General features: G+C 43.4%; 1 protein-coding gene across 1 annotated transcript in view; it reads right to left on the bottom strand.

Annotated features, from left to right (window-relative positions):
* MFSD10 (major facilitator superfamily domain containing 10) overlaps positions 1-15390 on the bottom strand; it is a 31231-nt gene extending 15841 nt beyond the window's left edge. The window contains exons 1-5 of the mRNA XM_065405620.1: positions 15377-15390; positions 9779-9971; positions 4933-5029; positions 2697-2800; positions 1382-1540 (exon numbers count right to left, since the gene is read on the bottom strand). Of these exons, the coding sequence (XP_065261692.1) occupies positions 1382-1540; positions 2697-2800; positions 4933-5029; positions 9779-9971; positions 15377-15390 (567 nt within the window). The remainder of the gene's footprint in view (positions 1-1381; positions 1541-2696; positions 2801-4932; positions 5030-9778; positions 9972-15376) is intronic.
* Positions 15391-16996: the final 1606 nt, after the last annotated feature.

The following is a 16996-nucleotide window of genomic DNA, read 5'->3' as shown; positions in this document are numbered from 1 at the left end:
ACTTGATAACTGTTAGGTCTGTCATACTCTGATAGAAGCTAAATTGTTGTGCCAAATGCTAACACAACATGAAGCATGATCAATTATGCAGGTAATGGAATTAAACACCTTTTGATCCAATTCAGAGAGTCAGTTCTAAAGCTATTCTGTCTCTTGCTAAACATCCATGAAGCAAATGCCAAAAAAATCCACAACCACCTCGAGGGAAGGGGCAAGTGTGTGGCAAATAGCAATGAATGGCAAGGCAGAGATAACTGCAACAGAGCTGAAGCTTTCATGACTGGGCAGAAAATAAAATGGGCTATCATTCAATAAGTGGCCATGACACTTTTCAGCATGGTAAAGGGGCACCCAGGAATCATTTCCACTACTAAGGCTCCTTTCTCCTTTGAAATAAAGAAAGTGGAGGAAAAAAATGGGGGGGGGGGGAGGTTGAAACATGTGCTCATTCAGTTCAGGACTTATTCACCCAAAGCGGGTCTAAAACCATAAAGCCCCAGGATGTGCTTTTAGATTGTAAAGCTGCTCAGTGTAGGATGATGTCAGTGCATCATGTGTACCACCTTGGTAGCAATGATGTTGTTTCTCACCCCCCTGGTTCTTTTGCAATTCCCAGCTACTGCCCTATCGATACAAGTTAGATAAAGGTGAGCAGGCTTTGGCCAGGGCAGAATTAGGATTGGTGGATTCTAAGAAAAACCTGTGATGGTGCAGGAAATAGTAAAGGTGCCTCATTAGGTAGCTGTCTTCCCTCCAGTTCAGCATTAAATCAGTGCACCAGAACAGGGCTATAATGCTGGAGGAAGGAGGCTAACTACTGTGCCGATTTATACCCTGTGCACACACACTGGCTTCAATGGAACTTAGCACAGAATTTAGGCCAGTGTCTTTAAGAGGAGACATTAAAAAAAAAAAAAAAAAAAAAAACTAGGGCCTGACCACTTGCTGTCTGAGTACAGGATTGAAACAGGAACACCAGAGTTCTAACCCTGTTTGCAATTGAATCCCTCTTGAGCCTGAGAACAGCCTCTTACTATTTCTGCCTCAAATTCGCAATCTGTAAAATAAGAAGAGTACTACTGGCTTACCTACCACACAGGAGTTTAGTGAGGATTATTGTGTGGAAAGTGCTTTGAAAATGAAAAGTACTGTATCAGCACTTGATATTATTGTTGAATTTAAAAATCTCCACATATTTTCCCCAAGTGCAAGTTAGCCAGGATACAGATAACATTCTGTAACATTATAACATTCTGCCTACCAAAAATTCACCCTATAGTTTCAGTTAGATAAACATTATAGTGCAGGAAGTGTACTGACACTTTAGCAGTTGCTACAATGCTATACAAGTATCGCTTACAAGCCAGCATTTGTAACTCACCATGCCCTTGCTCCTAGCTTTTGGAGAGTGCAAGTCAGCAATTATAGCAGTAGACAGGCTGACATTCCCTTTACTTATTCCACCTAGGACTCTGGAGAGAAGAAAAATACCAAAACTCCTAGAGATAGCCCAGAGTGCATACGATGCTATCAACCCCACCTGCAGAGAGAAGAGGAGATTTCTCTTACATAATACAGTAAAATCAGCATCATTTTAGGATTATTTTCTAGCTAGACTAATGTTTGAAAAGCAAAATCAATGTCTGCTCCATTAATCATGAAACAACAAATGCTTTCTTGAATAAACTGGCATTTCACCAGACATGTAGTACACTGAATGTCAGACAGTAAAAATCCAATAAGGAGAACCCATCTGTAATCATTTCACACAATCCCACTATTGTACATTATGTTAGGAGGAAGTTTGTCTGATGCAAAATCTATCCTTTTTATGCACTGAAAGGTGTTTAGAACACCTTTGTACAACTTGCTCCATTTTGCTTACAAGACAGCCACAAAATGGTTTCCAATATAATTAAAATGTTTAAATAAAATCTGCAACTCAGAAAAATTCTAAGACAAAAAAAGAGAAAAAATCCACTGACCTGAAAGTCAATTTTAGCCTTCAGTTTTGGTGAATAATAATTGAACTCACACATGCTTAATGTATTAATCTGCAAAGACTTTATTGGATGATGGGTTGGGTATGTCATTTGTTGCCGAGATCCCTTATGCATGTTCATATTTGCACTGTATTATACCTATAATCAGAGCCCTAAATTTAAACTCGTAACAGCTACCAAAGAGAGAAACTGTTTGGTGAACGTTCATTAATACAATAAATAAATGATATGTTGCACTTCTGTCAAGTGCTTTCCAATCAAAGATCCCAAGGTACTTTACAAGGGGCTGGAGTACATAATATTATTATCCCTATTATACAGATGGAGAACTCAGGGACAAAAAGATTAAGTCCAACATTTTCAGACTGAGTGCCTAAAGTCAAGCACCTAAATCCACATGTAGGCACTTGTACAGGTGGTGATCTTGCATGTTAGAATGTCAATGGTATTGAGTTGCCTAAAAGATACAAATAAGCGCTTCTGAAAATCCCACTAGGTGCCTATCTGCACCTTTAGGCACCTAAATACCTTTTAAAATCTGGCCCTAAGTACCTAACGTTAAACCCCCAAGTTTGATAAAGTGACTTGGCCAGGAGAGGCAGCAATGGTCAGGACTAGTGCTGTGCACTAAACACACTGGCCTCCCTCTGTACATTTGATTTATGCTGATTCTAGTCAGGCTGCCAGACATACCACTGTCAACAACATGATCGGCCTTCTCCCCAAGCAGTCAGATGCAGCGCCCGTGAGCGGAGAGGAAAAAAACTGCAGGATGGAAAAGATGGAGCCAATCAGACCTAGAAAAGATTGATCATTAGACTTAATCATTAGACATGCTGCCTTAGTTTTAAACACAAAGGCAGCATAATTGTTTAAGGCCTATCACTTCACTATGGCCCTTAAAAAAAACCAACAACTCAAACACATATAAAGGATACACAATTATAATGTCAGACTGTAGCCATGAACAGCAGTTATCTCCCTGGAATGCAAACAGCCCCAAAATATTGTGGCTAAGTTGTTATTTAACTGAATTTAATTGGGTTTTCAAGGGAAAGGGAAATGCAGACAAACCAGAACAAGATGGGACTTATGGGGGAAGGAGGGGTGTGTCAGTAAAATGCAAATTCTCTGATATTTGCTATCTCTGACTGCAAACTCTTACTGTTCATGGAGAGAGGATAATATAGGATTTAAGAGCCAGTCAGTGTAACACACAATTCTTTTAAGTATTTTTTTGATTAACTGAACTTGGATCTGTCACATTTAATTAGCTTATATTTTCTCCCCTTGGTATCAAAGGCAGCAGTGAGACACATCGGGGTATGTGACACCCTCACATAAATGGCAGTGAGTCTACATATCTGAAGAGGTTCCTTGAAACCTACATTCTGTCCCTGTGATCTTCAGTTCCTCTCCTCTCTTGCCATCTCTAACTCAGTGCCCTCATTAATTTGCAATACCTTTGTGACAAACTGCCAAGAAAATGCTTTGTTGTCACAGTTTTTTTCTTTAAAGGAGAGAGCTGGCTTATATGTCTTACTTAGACCACCTATCAAGGTTGAAAATGCACACAGAGGCCATGGGTTAAATTTTGCACCACTGAATGGTAAAACTGTAAAACTCCCCTTGACTTTAAAGGAGTCAGGATTTCACCTCAAGTATTTGAGTATCTGGGGGAGAATAATTTCTTTGTGGTTGCTCAACAACAAAAAAGTAAAAAATGAAACAAAAACAAAAAAACCAAAACAAAACAAAAGCCATACACCCACTTACAGCTTTAGCTCACAAGTGAAGGCAGCAAGGTTCTTTCTTATTTGGATGGACATTAATTATTATTATTATTATTATTATTATTAGCATTAAAGGAGCAACTGAGCTTCAAATCCATTATGCTAAGCACTGTACAAACGTATAACAAACAGTTGGCTCCTATCCTGAAGAGATTTACAGTCCAAGTATGACACAAGAGACAACAGGTAGGTACAGGCAGATGCAGGATGGAAGTACGAAGTAACAAAGAGATGATTACATTTGCAATGATAAGCAGCGGTCACCACAGATGGCTGCCAACATCAGATACTCATTTGCTGTGGCGGCTGGTGCCCAAAATGATTGGTGCACCTACAAGTATGCCCCTTCCTCACTACCTCTGTCTCATAGAGGGAAGGGAGGAAGAAGGCGGGGGAAACAGTTGCTCCTCATTCTCAGCCAGAATCCTGAAATTTTCACTCATGTCTCTTGGATGTATGAAGTGTGACGCACCAGTGAAGGGTAGTGTAATGCAGATGGTACAGTTTAAACCACAACACCACAACCTATGCCAAGAATGTGAACTTGGTTGTTTAAACACCTGGCCCAACACACAGGCCTCTTACCTTCCCTTGCTCACTATTAACAAATCTGAATTAGCCTTTCAGAGGCCTTGATTCACTGCTTTGCTGCCTTCAATGACTCATGGAGGAGCTGGAGAAGACTCAGTCACAACAGAAGTGCCCTGGTGGCAACAAATAGTACTGCACTCTGCAGAACAGTTGCCACGCCCCTTCCATAGACACCGCAGTGTGGCTGCCGGCTGAGGTATAAATGGTGAGCCTCTATTCACTCGACACCCCCTGCCGATTTGCCTCCATTCCTGGGAAGCTCAGTGCTAAAGTAGTAAAGCACAGCAGGCCTGGCCTAGGAAGCATTACTGAGGAATAGGTTGAACTGCTTGCCTGACTAGTCAGAGCTATCAGTTCCATATAAGCAGTACCATTTACCAAATATTTATAATCTGCTTCTCTTGGGTACTTCTAGGGTATCTTTTACTGTGGTATTTAAGCCCCAATTTAATAATGGTGCCATATGTTTACAAGTTGTTCATAAATAAAAACATTACCATAGAAGAGAACCTGAAAATGACACTAGATTGCAGGTTCATTCATACCTCCAAACAAGACAGTGTTGTACTTCCTCTCCAGAGGTACCCCAAACACTGCAGCAAACCAGTCCACGCCATGCTGCAGTGATAGATAGAAACCATCCTACAAAAGAGAGTCATAAGTCATAGTTAATGGCACTTAGGGATAGGCTGACCAGATAGCAAGTGTCAAAAATTGGGACAGGAGGTGGGGGGTAATGGCACTTAGGGATAGGCTGACCAGATAGCAAGTGTCAAAAATTGGGACAGGAGGTGGGGGGTAATAGGTGCCTATGTGTGAAAAAGACCCAAAAATTGGGACTGTCCCTATAAAATTGGGACATCTGGTCACCCTACTTAGGGAACAAATTCTCTCTTGCAGGCTCTGACTTTATTTGCAAAAATGTAGCATTGCTTTGTATCCCAAAGACGCCACTTGAGACAACTTCCTTCCCCAAGTGTATGTATGGGGTATATGCCTGATGGATCAGTGTAGTCCCAGATATATTTATCCTCCCCTTGACCTTTCCTCTCTCTCTCAAAATCTCTTCCATGGTGGCACAGACAGACTCTCACAGACTAGTGCTGGGTTCTGAAGCAGGAATGGGATGCAAAGCCCATGTGCTGTCTCCTAGCATCTAGCCCCTCCCTACACAGCAGAGCTAGGCTGGTTCCACTGCAGGTAGAGTCCTCAGCAACCATACAGCAGGGGTAGAAATTTGCCCCATCATGCCCTACAGAAACATATGACCGGAACACAGAGCAGAAGATGGTGAATAAATGCTACAGAACTAGGCATTAACTCCTACACTTGCTAAGTCTGGATTTTATACATAATAGAGCTGCGATTTGAGTTACAAACTCATATCTCATCCCAGCCAGGTCTTCTACATTCCTGTTAGAGTCCTGAGAGTCTCCCTGTTTGTCCTCCACGTTGCACACCCACCCTAGAAACCATGTGTCTCCGTCACCAGCCTCCTACCCAAGAGGAAGGGGCTATGAAGAGCTTCACAGCTCCTCATTAAAGTTACTCAATTAACCAGGGGGGATGCCGATGAACAACACAAGGCTCTGTGTCTCCTTCCCACCTCCTAGAACTCAGGGAGCAATGGACTGGGACTAGGAAGGAGACCCAAGGTTTACACTTTACTATTCAAAGCACTAAGCCACCAGCCCAGCCCAAACTCCTCATCTTTTACTTGAGTGAGGAACATGTTGGTGACAAAGTAGGAACTTTTTGTAATATTTCTATGAGGCTTATGTGTGCCTCAGTTTTCTCCCATAATTTGCATTGCTACCCAATAGAGGGAAAAGGGATTAAGTTTGTTCTCAGGGCAGATTAAGAGACATGGGTATGTGCGTCACCTTGCCGTCTGGGTAAACAGAATAGAGTTGTTAAGAAACTGACGGAAACTGACCCAGATCACCACGGGGTCCAGAGAGACAATGCAAGCTCTACTCCTGGGGGAATTCTGCACCACTGCACAAGCGCAGAATTCATGTGTCCCACAGAATTTTTTTTTCTCCACAGAAAATACATTCTGCTGAAGAGGCTCTGCAGTTACGCCTTTCGGCTAGCAGGGGCTGTGGTGGTGCCAGAACAGAGGCAGCTGGGTCACTGCTTACCATCCAAAGCAGTCAGCATCTGATAGGGAGAGAGCAGAGGCTGTGTCCCTTACAGCACCCTGCCCGTGGGGCAAGGTAAGAAGGCACGGGATGGGGGGGAACAGACTGAGCGGGGCACACAAGGCTGCTGCGGGGTCAGATAGACTGGGGTTCAGAAGGGCTAGTGGGGTGGACAGACTGGAGTGGGGACTGAATGGGAGTGGGCGTGCAGGGCCACATGGGGATGGGGGACGAGGAGTGCAGGGCCACATGAGGGCAGGGGTGGCTCAGTGGGGGTGCAGAGAAACATGGGGATGGGGGGTGGGGTGGCTGAGAGGTGGTTCAGGGAAACATGGGGACCGGTGAATGGGGAGGGGGGGTTCAGGGACACATGGAGACAGGGAATGGGGTGGCTGGGTAGGGGTGCAGGGACACATGGGAATGAGGCTGGCTGAATAGGGGTGCAGGGACACTGGGGGTGGGGGGTGCAGGGATACATAGGGATGGGGGAGGGGTAGCTGAATGGGAGTGCAGGGCCACATGGGGAAGGGGGGCTGAGTGGGGGTGCAGGGACACATGGGGATGGAGGGCAGGGGGAGCAGGGACAAATGGGGGCAGGAGGACGAGGGGTGGCTGAGTGGGGGTTCAGGGAAACATGGGGAAAAAGGGACAGGGGGTAGCTGAGTGGGAGTGCAATGATACATGGGGACAGGAGCAGATGTGCCTGACTGATTGGGAGAGGCCAGGAATCAGACAGAGTCTGCATGGGGAAGATTCCCCAACTCCCCAGGTGCCTTCCCAGAAATTATTTCCCTTTCCCTCAGCTCCTCCATTACCCCGTACTCCCCCAAGCCTTTGCACTGCTTCCGAGGGATGCAGGAAATATGTTTCTATATTGTAGTTTAAATGAATTATTACTCTAAGTTTTATATGAACAAAATATGCCTAGTAAAGAATCTATTTGTCAAAAAACATTTCCTGAATCTTTTTTGTTGTCTGTATTGTTACAGACATACTTGTTGACAGGTATTTTGAAATAGATTACCAAAATAATTGAAACTGACATGACTGTGTTATTTTGACAAATAAAATATGCAGATTTTTGCAGAATTTTAAAACATTGTGGGCAGAATTTTTAATTTTTTGGTGCAGAATTCCCCACAGGAGTAAAGCACCAATGACTCATGAATTGACATTCTCAGCAGTGAAGCTGAGCAGAGACCTCAGCTTGAGAACAAAAGACAGAGACAGAGAATTAGTGTGGGCTTCTGCTTCTGGAGGAGGTGGGCTCTCTACTGGGACTGAGTAAGGAAATGAGAGAGAGCAAGCTAGAAAATGGAGTTCACTACAGCTTGGCCTGGTGAATTGCTCTGGCTTGATCAGAATGAACTATGCTTTAACCTTTATTTCTCCATGATAACCTAAGGACTTCCAGTGCTATGTTCCAGTTGACTAATAACTCCTATCCTGTTTTGAAAATGCTGCTTAGGTGTCACTGCAAATACTTGCAAGGGTGCATTAGTCCCTGAAGAGTAAAATAGTACAAGTCTATTTTAATTGCACTCACTGGGCAGAGCTCAGTATAAAGCAGGAGTGCTGTAGCCCAGAGGCTACAGTCTAGGAGGCAGTAAGACTGCAGGGCCTTCCCTGAAGGAAAAGTGGGACTCCTGGGGGTCAGCCATGTTGAAGGAGTTCTTCCAAGAGACTGTTTAAAAGCTGGGGTGTAGCACAGATTCTGTGCATCTGTGACATGTTTCTTCATGACTCTGTCAGTCAAGGTGCTGGTTTTTGACAGGTACAGACTGTCTAGCCATATATGGCTTTTGGGGTTCATGAATTCTGCCTTTGGAGTGAGGGTCAGGGGGAAGCAAAGCTTCAAGAGGGTCCCCAGTTTACACGAACAGTACCAAATTTGACATGGAATCATGGGGTTCAGTACTACCTCAGTAGCATGCTGACTGGCATTTTTCTAGCTGTATCCAGATGCTCATTGCTCCATCAATTTGCTTTCTGCTAATCTGCTCTGAAGAAGACCCAGTAGTGGGGACTTCTCCCTCCTGCTGATCATAAGTGCGTAAGTGCTTGGGGACCAGGGCATATGTCCCATCTCCACCCAAACAGTGCAGGGTAAGAGGGCGGCCACAGGAAAGGGAATTAGAGTGATGGAGATAGAATAAGAGGGCTTAAGGCAATGATAGTCCCCCCACCTCATTCTATCTCAAAAACAGATCACCAGAGAGCTAGCTCTGTGTATTGCTTTAATAAGAGGCATCTACTTACCCATAAAACCTACTGCCAACAAAGAATTCAATATTTTCCATTACAACCTAGTTGCTGGCACTGGTAATTGAGTAGTCATGTAAATAGATTTGAACATCGGGGAAGAGAGAATAGCTGAGAGAGAAATGGCAAGTCAGCCAGACAGCTCGCAAGAGATGGATGAGGAACCCTTGATGGGCTTGTGTTGTAAAGGACACTTAAGACTGAGTTAAGAAGCCAAAGTAAAGCTCCTTCTACCTTACAGATCTTGAGACACAGTTCTGGCCCCCTCACTCACACAGCCAGGAGAGACAGAACAGAGACTGCAGACTCTGTTACCAAGAGACAAGGGCTTCACGCCTCATGGAGATTCACTCGGCTGGCTGAGCCACACAGCAGCAGGAAGCCCAGCGTTAGAGGAAACCTCTCATCTGACTACTCATTGCTGGAGACCAGGCAGCCACAGCCACAAGTGAGTAAAAGAACAGCAAGGCGGAGGGCAAATTCAGGACAATTACAAGAAGTAGCCACTCAGTAATCTCTGGATTTCCCCAAACCATAGACACCTGACCCCAACTCAGTGGCAAAGGTGAGAAAGTCTTACTAGGCAGAGCAAACAAATCAATCAAATCCATAAGAACAATCTAAATACACTCCAGACTTGTGGGTGGGTTTTAGTCTGCATGTAGCTTTTGAGCTGTATCAGGGGAACAGGCACCCCTCACATAGGGGGAGGGATAGCTCAGTGCTTTGAGCATTGGCCTACTAATCCCAGGGTTGTGAGTTCAATCCTTGAGATCCACTTAGGGATCTGAGGCAAAAATCAGTACTTGATCCTGCTAGTGAAGGTGGGGGCTGGACTCGACTCAATGACCTTTCAGGGTCCCTTCCAGCTCTATGAGATAGGTATATCTCCATATATTATCTCCCCCTCCCTCTGCATCCCATTCTTCAAATTGCCTCATGCCCAGACTGTATTTTCAGCAGGTAGAGTTTAGTTCTTACTTACATCATTCTTGCTGTAATACTCAAGGATTGAAGGAAGGAGTGGCAAAATAAGAGTGAATCCCAGCAGGTCTATAAGGAGTGCCAGGAAGACAATGGTGATCACCCGACTGGAGCCATCTTCAGCCTCTGACTTGCCTTTGGTGGGGCAGCTACTTTCCCCCGTTCTCATGGCCATGTTGTCAGGTGTCGCACTTCTGAAACAGCATAACAGCATTCACTCTGAAGCATTTCAGGCACTGAGGTTATTTCACCCAAAGGGGAAGAACTTGCTGACTCATTTTTACTCCATTTCCCCCAGTGCAACCGTATAGCAATTGCTAGATTAGAATCCTGGTTCACTAGGGAGAGGGCTGTTTTGCAAAACAGAACAGGCCCCCGGCCTCACAATTCCTGGACCTTAGTCACTCAGCTCATTTGTTCTGGTAAAAGTGAAGCATGATGGCAAGAACCACTGTTCAAAGGAAAACTTCAAGCACTCAGTACAATCAGTCCCAGCTAAATGAATCTGTGTCTTAACAGGATACAAGTGCTAAGTCTTACTAACTATACCTCTTTCATGTTTAAATACAAACAATTTTTCTGGACTTATTTATTTTGTAAAAATGTTTTCAATCCAGCATTAAAGTATAATCATGGAATGGAAATGTCTCCTCAGGCAGGTAACTAACAACGTTTATGTCTACAGTAGATACTATAGTGATTAGTGCTGTATAAACACCTACAACAGCGTGACTCGCTGATCACTTCAGGGAGGGTGTTTTGCTCAGCAATGGCAACTCAAGAAACACTGTAAAACAAAGTTCAATTTGAAATTACTAATATGTCTTTAAATCTATACAAAACCATAGGAGGGGCATAACTGTAAGGCAGCTGACCCTTTACAAGGATCTTATTTTAATTTCTTGTACTGCTAGCAGAACTATCAGCAAAATATTTTTATTATTTGTATTCTGGGAGCACCTAAAGACCCCAGCCAGGGTTGGGGCCCCATTATGCTTGGTACTATACAAACACAGAAGATTGTCCATGTCCTAATGAGTTTACAGTCTGTCTATATGTCTGTCTGTGATATATTACAGAAAGTTAGCAGTTTGTCAAACAAGGTGGAGTGATTTAAATTAAAGTGTTTTAAATCAGCAAGCATGAAACATTAATTTAAATAATTGTTTTTAAACTTGTTTTGTATTTGTACTTTAGTTATTTCCCTAAAGAAAGTTTCATTCTCATTGGTTGGTATAACCATTTAAATATGATGATTTGCAAACAAATATAGTCTTTACACTAAATTTGGCACTTCTTTTTGGTAACTAGGAAGATATTGTGCATCTATATACATTCATTTAAGCAATTATATAGTTTCTCTTACATTTATTCATATTCTTAATATTTATATTTATTCAGATTTTTAATTTTTACTTTTTAATATTAGAAAATGGTGACTAATGCATTTCTTATTTACTAGATGATAATTTTTTATTTGGGATTTGTGTCAAGCCGCATTTGGATGAAAATTGGGATTCAATAAAAATGTACAACAACAGCATTTCAAAATTGTTTTTATTAGTTAAATTACACTTGCTTAAATGTGCTGAATACATAAAAAAATTAAAATGTATCATAACATGTTTTGCATTTAAAATTATTTATTAAATAAATATAGTATTAACTGAAGTTAGTGAATTGACGGATTGTTTCTGGTAACTATGGACCAGATTTTTAAAAGGTATTTAGATACAGATAGGCCCCAAGTAGGATTTTCAAGAGTACCAAAGCACTAGGTGCCTATTGGCATCTTTAGACACCTAGATACCTTTGAATATCTGACCGCATGTCCTTCAAGATATTAGAATTAATAGATCTTATCCTCTCCCACCTGGTTTTTTTCATAGGTTAGAAGAGGGGGAAAAAAATCTTTCCAGCTTTTTCAACTCCCAATCAGGTTTTCAACTTTGACTAAACTGATCCAAATGAAGAAAATATTCTCTCTGCACCTGCTAGCTAAATTGAAATCAAACACAATTAAGGCAGAAGCTTTTCTGCACAACAGAAATTGAAAGTACTCACATTTGTGAAAATGCAAATACCATCATTCATTCAATTGTAAAGGCTGAAAATAACATAGACATTTAATAAAGTTCATGACATTGTGACACATTTAAAGCTTGAGTTGACCTGAAAAATTAAATATGCTTCCTCTGATTCTGTAAAGTTAAAGATATTCCCCTTGATTCTGTACATAGTTAAAAATGCAGCCCCTTTTAATATCTTTAAAATTTTAGGAGGCCTCATTGATGCAGCATTTTATTATTTTTATTTTAGTGAGTTTAATGGATTATAGTATGTTTAGGCCTTACCATAGGCTGCCACAATTTCAAATTTAATTTTAAAACAGGTTAATTTTTTTAAAGAAAAATGTATTTACTTTAAATAAGAAACATTGTTAAATTGATATATCCTTTTTTTAAAAATATATTTTTATCCATGATATTGTCAAAACACTGCAGCACAATTTCTCTACACTTCACATAACAATCTTCCCTCCCAAGGTCCCGACAACCCAAAAAAACAAAACAAATTTAAAATCTGATTCTGTGTTTACTGGAACAAGCAGTAAAAATGGGGAAAACTACCTCTTTATCCTCCTTCAATTAATAGCCAAACTACTATTGACTTCCATTGCTCAGGATCAGGCCCACTGAATAATTTCTGGCATAAGTTCTATATTAAAGATATACTCTGTATTCCAGGTACAAACCACTGGGGATATAAAATTGTGCTAAACCAAGTAACACTCACTGGAGATCTTAAAACTATTTGTGTTCACAGATAGATCTTTTCACTACAATTCTTTAGTATTGCGTTATTGATTATTGCACCTAAACTATTAAAGAACTAACATTCTCCGGTAAACAAAAGAGGAGGACACTTACAATCCATTTATTAACAACAATTGTTGCCATAATGCAGCTGAACCTACTACTGCATGTAACGGGTTTTTTCTTTTTGTATAAGAGTATATGACACTTTTTTTTTAATTGCAAGTCACTCTAATTATAAACATTTAGCATTAGTTGTAGGGCCTCTGTTTTTCTGGGTTTTTTATTAGCAACTTTTGAATTTTGTGTAGCGGTCCAAAAAATCATAGGATTTATGGCTCTTTGAATATATTGTAACCAGTAAAGTATATATTGTAATGAGTAACTTCTTTGTAATGTTCTTTAGTGCACTTTAATTTAGCATTGTTTCAAATACTACTACACTTTAGGGAACACCAGCAGTGTTTACATGGACTAATTAATATGCCACATTAGTGCACTTTAGAAATCATACCCTTGCAGTCCACATACTACTCTGCGAAGACAAGCCCTTAGATACAAGTAACCATTTCTCGTGTTTATTGGATAAATACCACTTTCAATTTTTTTTTTAAATCAGGGATGTTTATCACATAAAACCAAAAATCAGGAGCCCTGATTATTTATTTATCTAAAAGATATCTGGGTAGTTGAAGTCAACTGTGAGCATTAGTTTTGGCCTTGACACTTGGGCCAGGAATTTTTCCATTCTCATTCTTCTCTGGTTAGTGGTCAGGAGAGGTTGTTGTGCAGGCCTTCGCCTTCTTCTCCAGCAAGCAAGCCAAACTGCACTTCATAATACATAACCACCCTTCTTCATTCAATACAAGCAACACCGCATCTCTGCCATGGCAGCCCACCTTGCTTCCTGCAATGGCCATTCTATACTAGGGAATATTTTAGTTCAAGGAAATAGTGACAGATGCAATGCTCTGGAAGCATGGAACATTCAAAGACTATTATGCTGAGATGTGACAGATACTATGAACACTTGGAATAGTCAAAGACAATTGTATCAGCTTTATAAATGTTATATGTATCTTTATGGGCTAGCTGGTGATTGCATTTCTGGCTCAATGCAGGAACTCAAATCACTGAGGGATAATCAGAGCCATAACCAGGGCATCTTCCCAGGGCACAAATAGAGGCGTGGCGAGGGCTTGGTCGGGGGGGGGGGGAGGGGACACCACCGCCACCCTCTGACTCATCTCAGCAGACCATCCAGCCTGTCTGGGTTGGGGGGAGGGGCGCGCAACCAAAAAATCTTGGGGGGAGAGGCATGTGACCATGCATTTCCCCCCTCACCCTCCCACATGTCACCTCTGGGTGGAAAAATGGGGAAAAAAATGGTAGAGGACGCAAATATAGTTGCTCACCCCGGGCACCAATATGCCTAGTTACAGCACTGCGGGTAATTAATGCAAATCTCTTATGCAGGTAAGAAGTCTGTGGAAGTTTTACCCCCTGGGGAAAGAGCATATAGTGGTTTGATCTGGTTAAAGAGGCCTGGCAAACAAAGAACTGAAAACTGTATAAAGAAACAACTCTCACCCGGGAGAGAGGTCAGTCACCCTTGATCCACAAATGGACATGAGATTGTGACCAAGAGGCACAGATCCTGTGCAGGACCTGAAGTACTTTGGAACCTGCCAGGGTCTCCATGGGGAAGATGGGTGACACCTGATAAGCTAGGCATGCCTATAAACTTTTTCTTTTCTTTAAGATATGCTTCCTCTATAATGCCTTTGTTCTAAATAAACAATACTTTGCTTTATGAGAGTAGGCTGGTCACTGGTTAACCCTATTATTGTCCCCTGAGAGAACAGAAGTGTGGGTGCTGAACTGAAATCAGACCTCTGAGAGAATCACAGTGAAGCAGGAGGAACTGCAGCTGAGTCCCGTGTCTGGAGGGAGCAGATTGCGGGATGCTGCCCGAAGAAAGGTGATGGCTAGAAGTCTGAGATCTCAGAGGGCAGCCCCCATGAAGGGGTCAGAGGTGCAATTCCCTCAAGAACTGTGACAGAAATCTCTTCACTTACTGGAACACGTTTGTGTCCGGACACCTGAACCTCTCCCTCTTTGAGTTTCCTCCACAAATCCCCTGTGTCTTCCCCTCTTTGTTACTTGCTTCCTCCTTCCCTTTCCAGCCCTCATTACACGTATTCAGTCCCGGCCAGGGACACCAGCCTCCCGGTTCCAATAAAAGAACTGACTTGGAAGCTGACCCGGTCCATAACTCACACCTAGGGCCTTAAGTCAGTTGCCAGCGGCCAGCCTCAACCTCACAGCTCCTTGCCTTGCTGGGCTTCTGCTGGAGGAGGAAACCCCGTATTTCCCACCTCGGGATTGGTCTGCCAGTCTGGAGAAGGCTTTTGTGACTCATTAAGAGACTGGGTTTGATTCTGGAGAGAGAAAGAGCAGCAGGGCCAGTTTCACAAACTACTTAACCTCCTCTGAGCCCCAGCGTGACTAGAGACAGACGAGCGAAAGGGGAGGAGGGGAGGGGAGTTTGAATGAGACGCAGAGACCAAAGCATCACTTAGGGGGACATTATTCTGGCTTGGGGTGCTGGAGACTGACGTACTAGTCACTGCCCCCTATCCCCAGGTGTGAGCTGTAGCCACCCCCACGTCCGGGACACACCCCCACACATATCCCCTGCAAACTGCCCCCCCATCGGAGACAGCCCCGCATCCTGCTCACTGTGCCCAGCACAGATCCTTCCCCCGGCACAAAGCCCTCACCTGTCCGCGTCCATCTGCACCCTCCTCAGCTCACCCCGCCCCGGCGCGCTCCTCCCCCGCGCGATGCTGGCCGGGGAAGGGAGGGGGCGCCGCAAGCTGCCCGGTGCACAGGGACCAGCTCCACCTCTGCTTCCCAACAGCTGAAGAGCGCTCCACACGGCCGCGGCGCTTCCTCTTCCGGGCTGCTGCTGCTGGGCTGAGTCCTGCCCAGGGGGAAGAGAACAGCTTCTGTGGGTGCCACTGTGTCCCCAGCCTCACTCCCCGGGAGGGAAACGCCCTCAGAGGAGAATTCATTTAATGGGGGAGTTGCCCGCTCTGCTGAGGAACGAGTTGGCAGTGTGTAAAGTCCCCCTCAGCAGCTCTTTTTTAGAGCCCCCGCCTCATTTAGATAACCCCCCCCCCCACAAAAAACTAAGACGCCCCACAAACTGCCCCAGCCTGTTAACTGACCAGCCAAACCCAAGACATCCCCCAAACTGGCCCCCAAACTCAAGACAGTCCCACAAACTGCCTTAGCCTGTTAACTGCTCCTCCCCTGAGACAGCCAGGTAAACTGCCCTACCTGAAGCTTGAGACTTTAGCTCCAATCTAAGGTTAATGTTGGCCAAACATTTCAACATCCAGCAAAGAACGTATAAAGATCTTGGTTAAAAATGTTGAGATTACATCCGTATCTAAAAGGAAATGTTTTTATTTTTCACCTATGACTCCTCACTGAGAGTATTAGGGTTGTCATACAACGTCAACTGTACAAACATCTGTGTTATAGATGCCAAATGTAATGCAGATCCTATGAAAACCACTGATAGTATAAAATCCCTGTGAGATCATCATTTTATCCCCTTTTTACAGCAGGAAAAACGGAGGCAGAAGTTGGTATCCTCAAGGCCATAGAGTTAGTATTAGAGCTGGAATACAAACAGAAGTTTCTGACTCCTAATTCTGTGCTCAGACACACTTCTCTCTTGCAGTAGTCTTGTCTACATTAGGGAAAGTTTGCAAACATTTCCCTTTGTTGCCCAGCAGTTCAGCTCCAACACCAGTAGCAATCTTGGAAGCCCTGGTATAAATGGGTCACTGGCTGATGCTGGTGTTAGTGGTTAAGACACTGTACATAAAATAGCAGCCTCCTGCCTACACAAGCCCTTCTGTTGCTACAGTGTTAGCTTCAGCAGGAAATATTTGCAAAATTTCCCTAGTGGAATCAAGGCTAACACAATGTGACTTTTTAGTGTGCGCACATGCTTATTTTTATTAAGAAAAAGTTTAATCTCTTACAAATAAACTCTGGATGTTGAAATGTGTGGATTCTTCTGACAGAAAATCACAAGGAAAAAGAAATAAAATTAAGGTGGCTGAGTTAGGGCAGATCCTCAGCTGGTGTAATACAGCATAGCTGAATTGACTTCACTCACTGGAGCTGTGCTGGTTTACAGCAGCTGAAGATCTGGCCCAGGGCCGGCTCCAGGCACCAGCTTGGCAAGCAGGTGCTTGGGGTGGCCACTCCGGAGAGGGGCGGCAGGTCCAGCTATTCGGCAGCAATTCGGCGGACGGTCCCTCACTCCCGCTCGAAGCGAAGGACCTTCCGCCGAACTGCCGCCACAGATCGCAATTGCGGCT

This window comes from Emys orbicularis, chromosome 5 (assembly GCF_028017835.1).
Source record: "Emys orbicularis isolate rEmyOrb1 chromosome 5, rEmyOrb1.hap1, whole genome shotgun sequence".
NCBI lineage: Eukaryota > Metazoa > Chordata > Testudines > Emydidae > Emys > Emys orbicularis.
The sequence above is the reverse complement of the archived record's forward strand: the minus strand, read 5'-3'. Positions and strand labels throughout refer to the sequence as shown.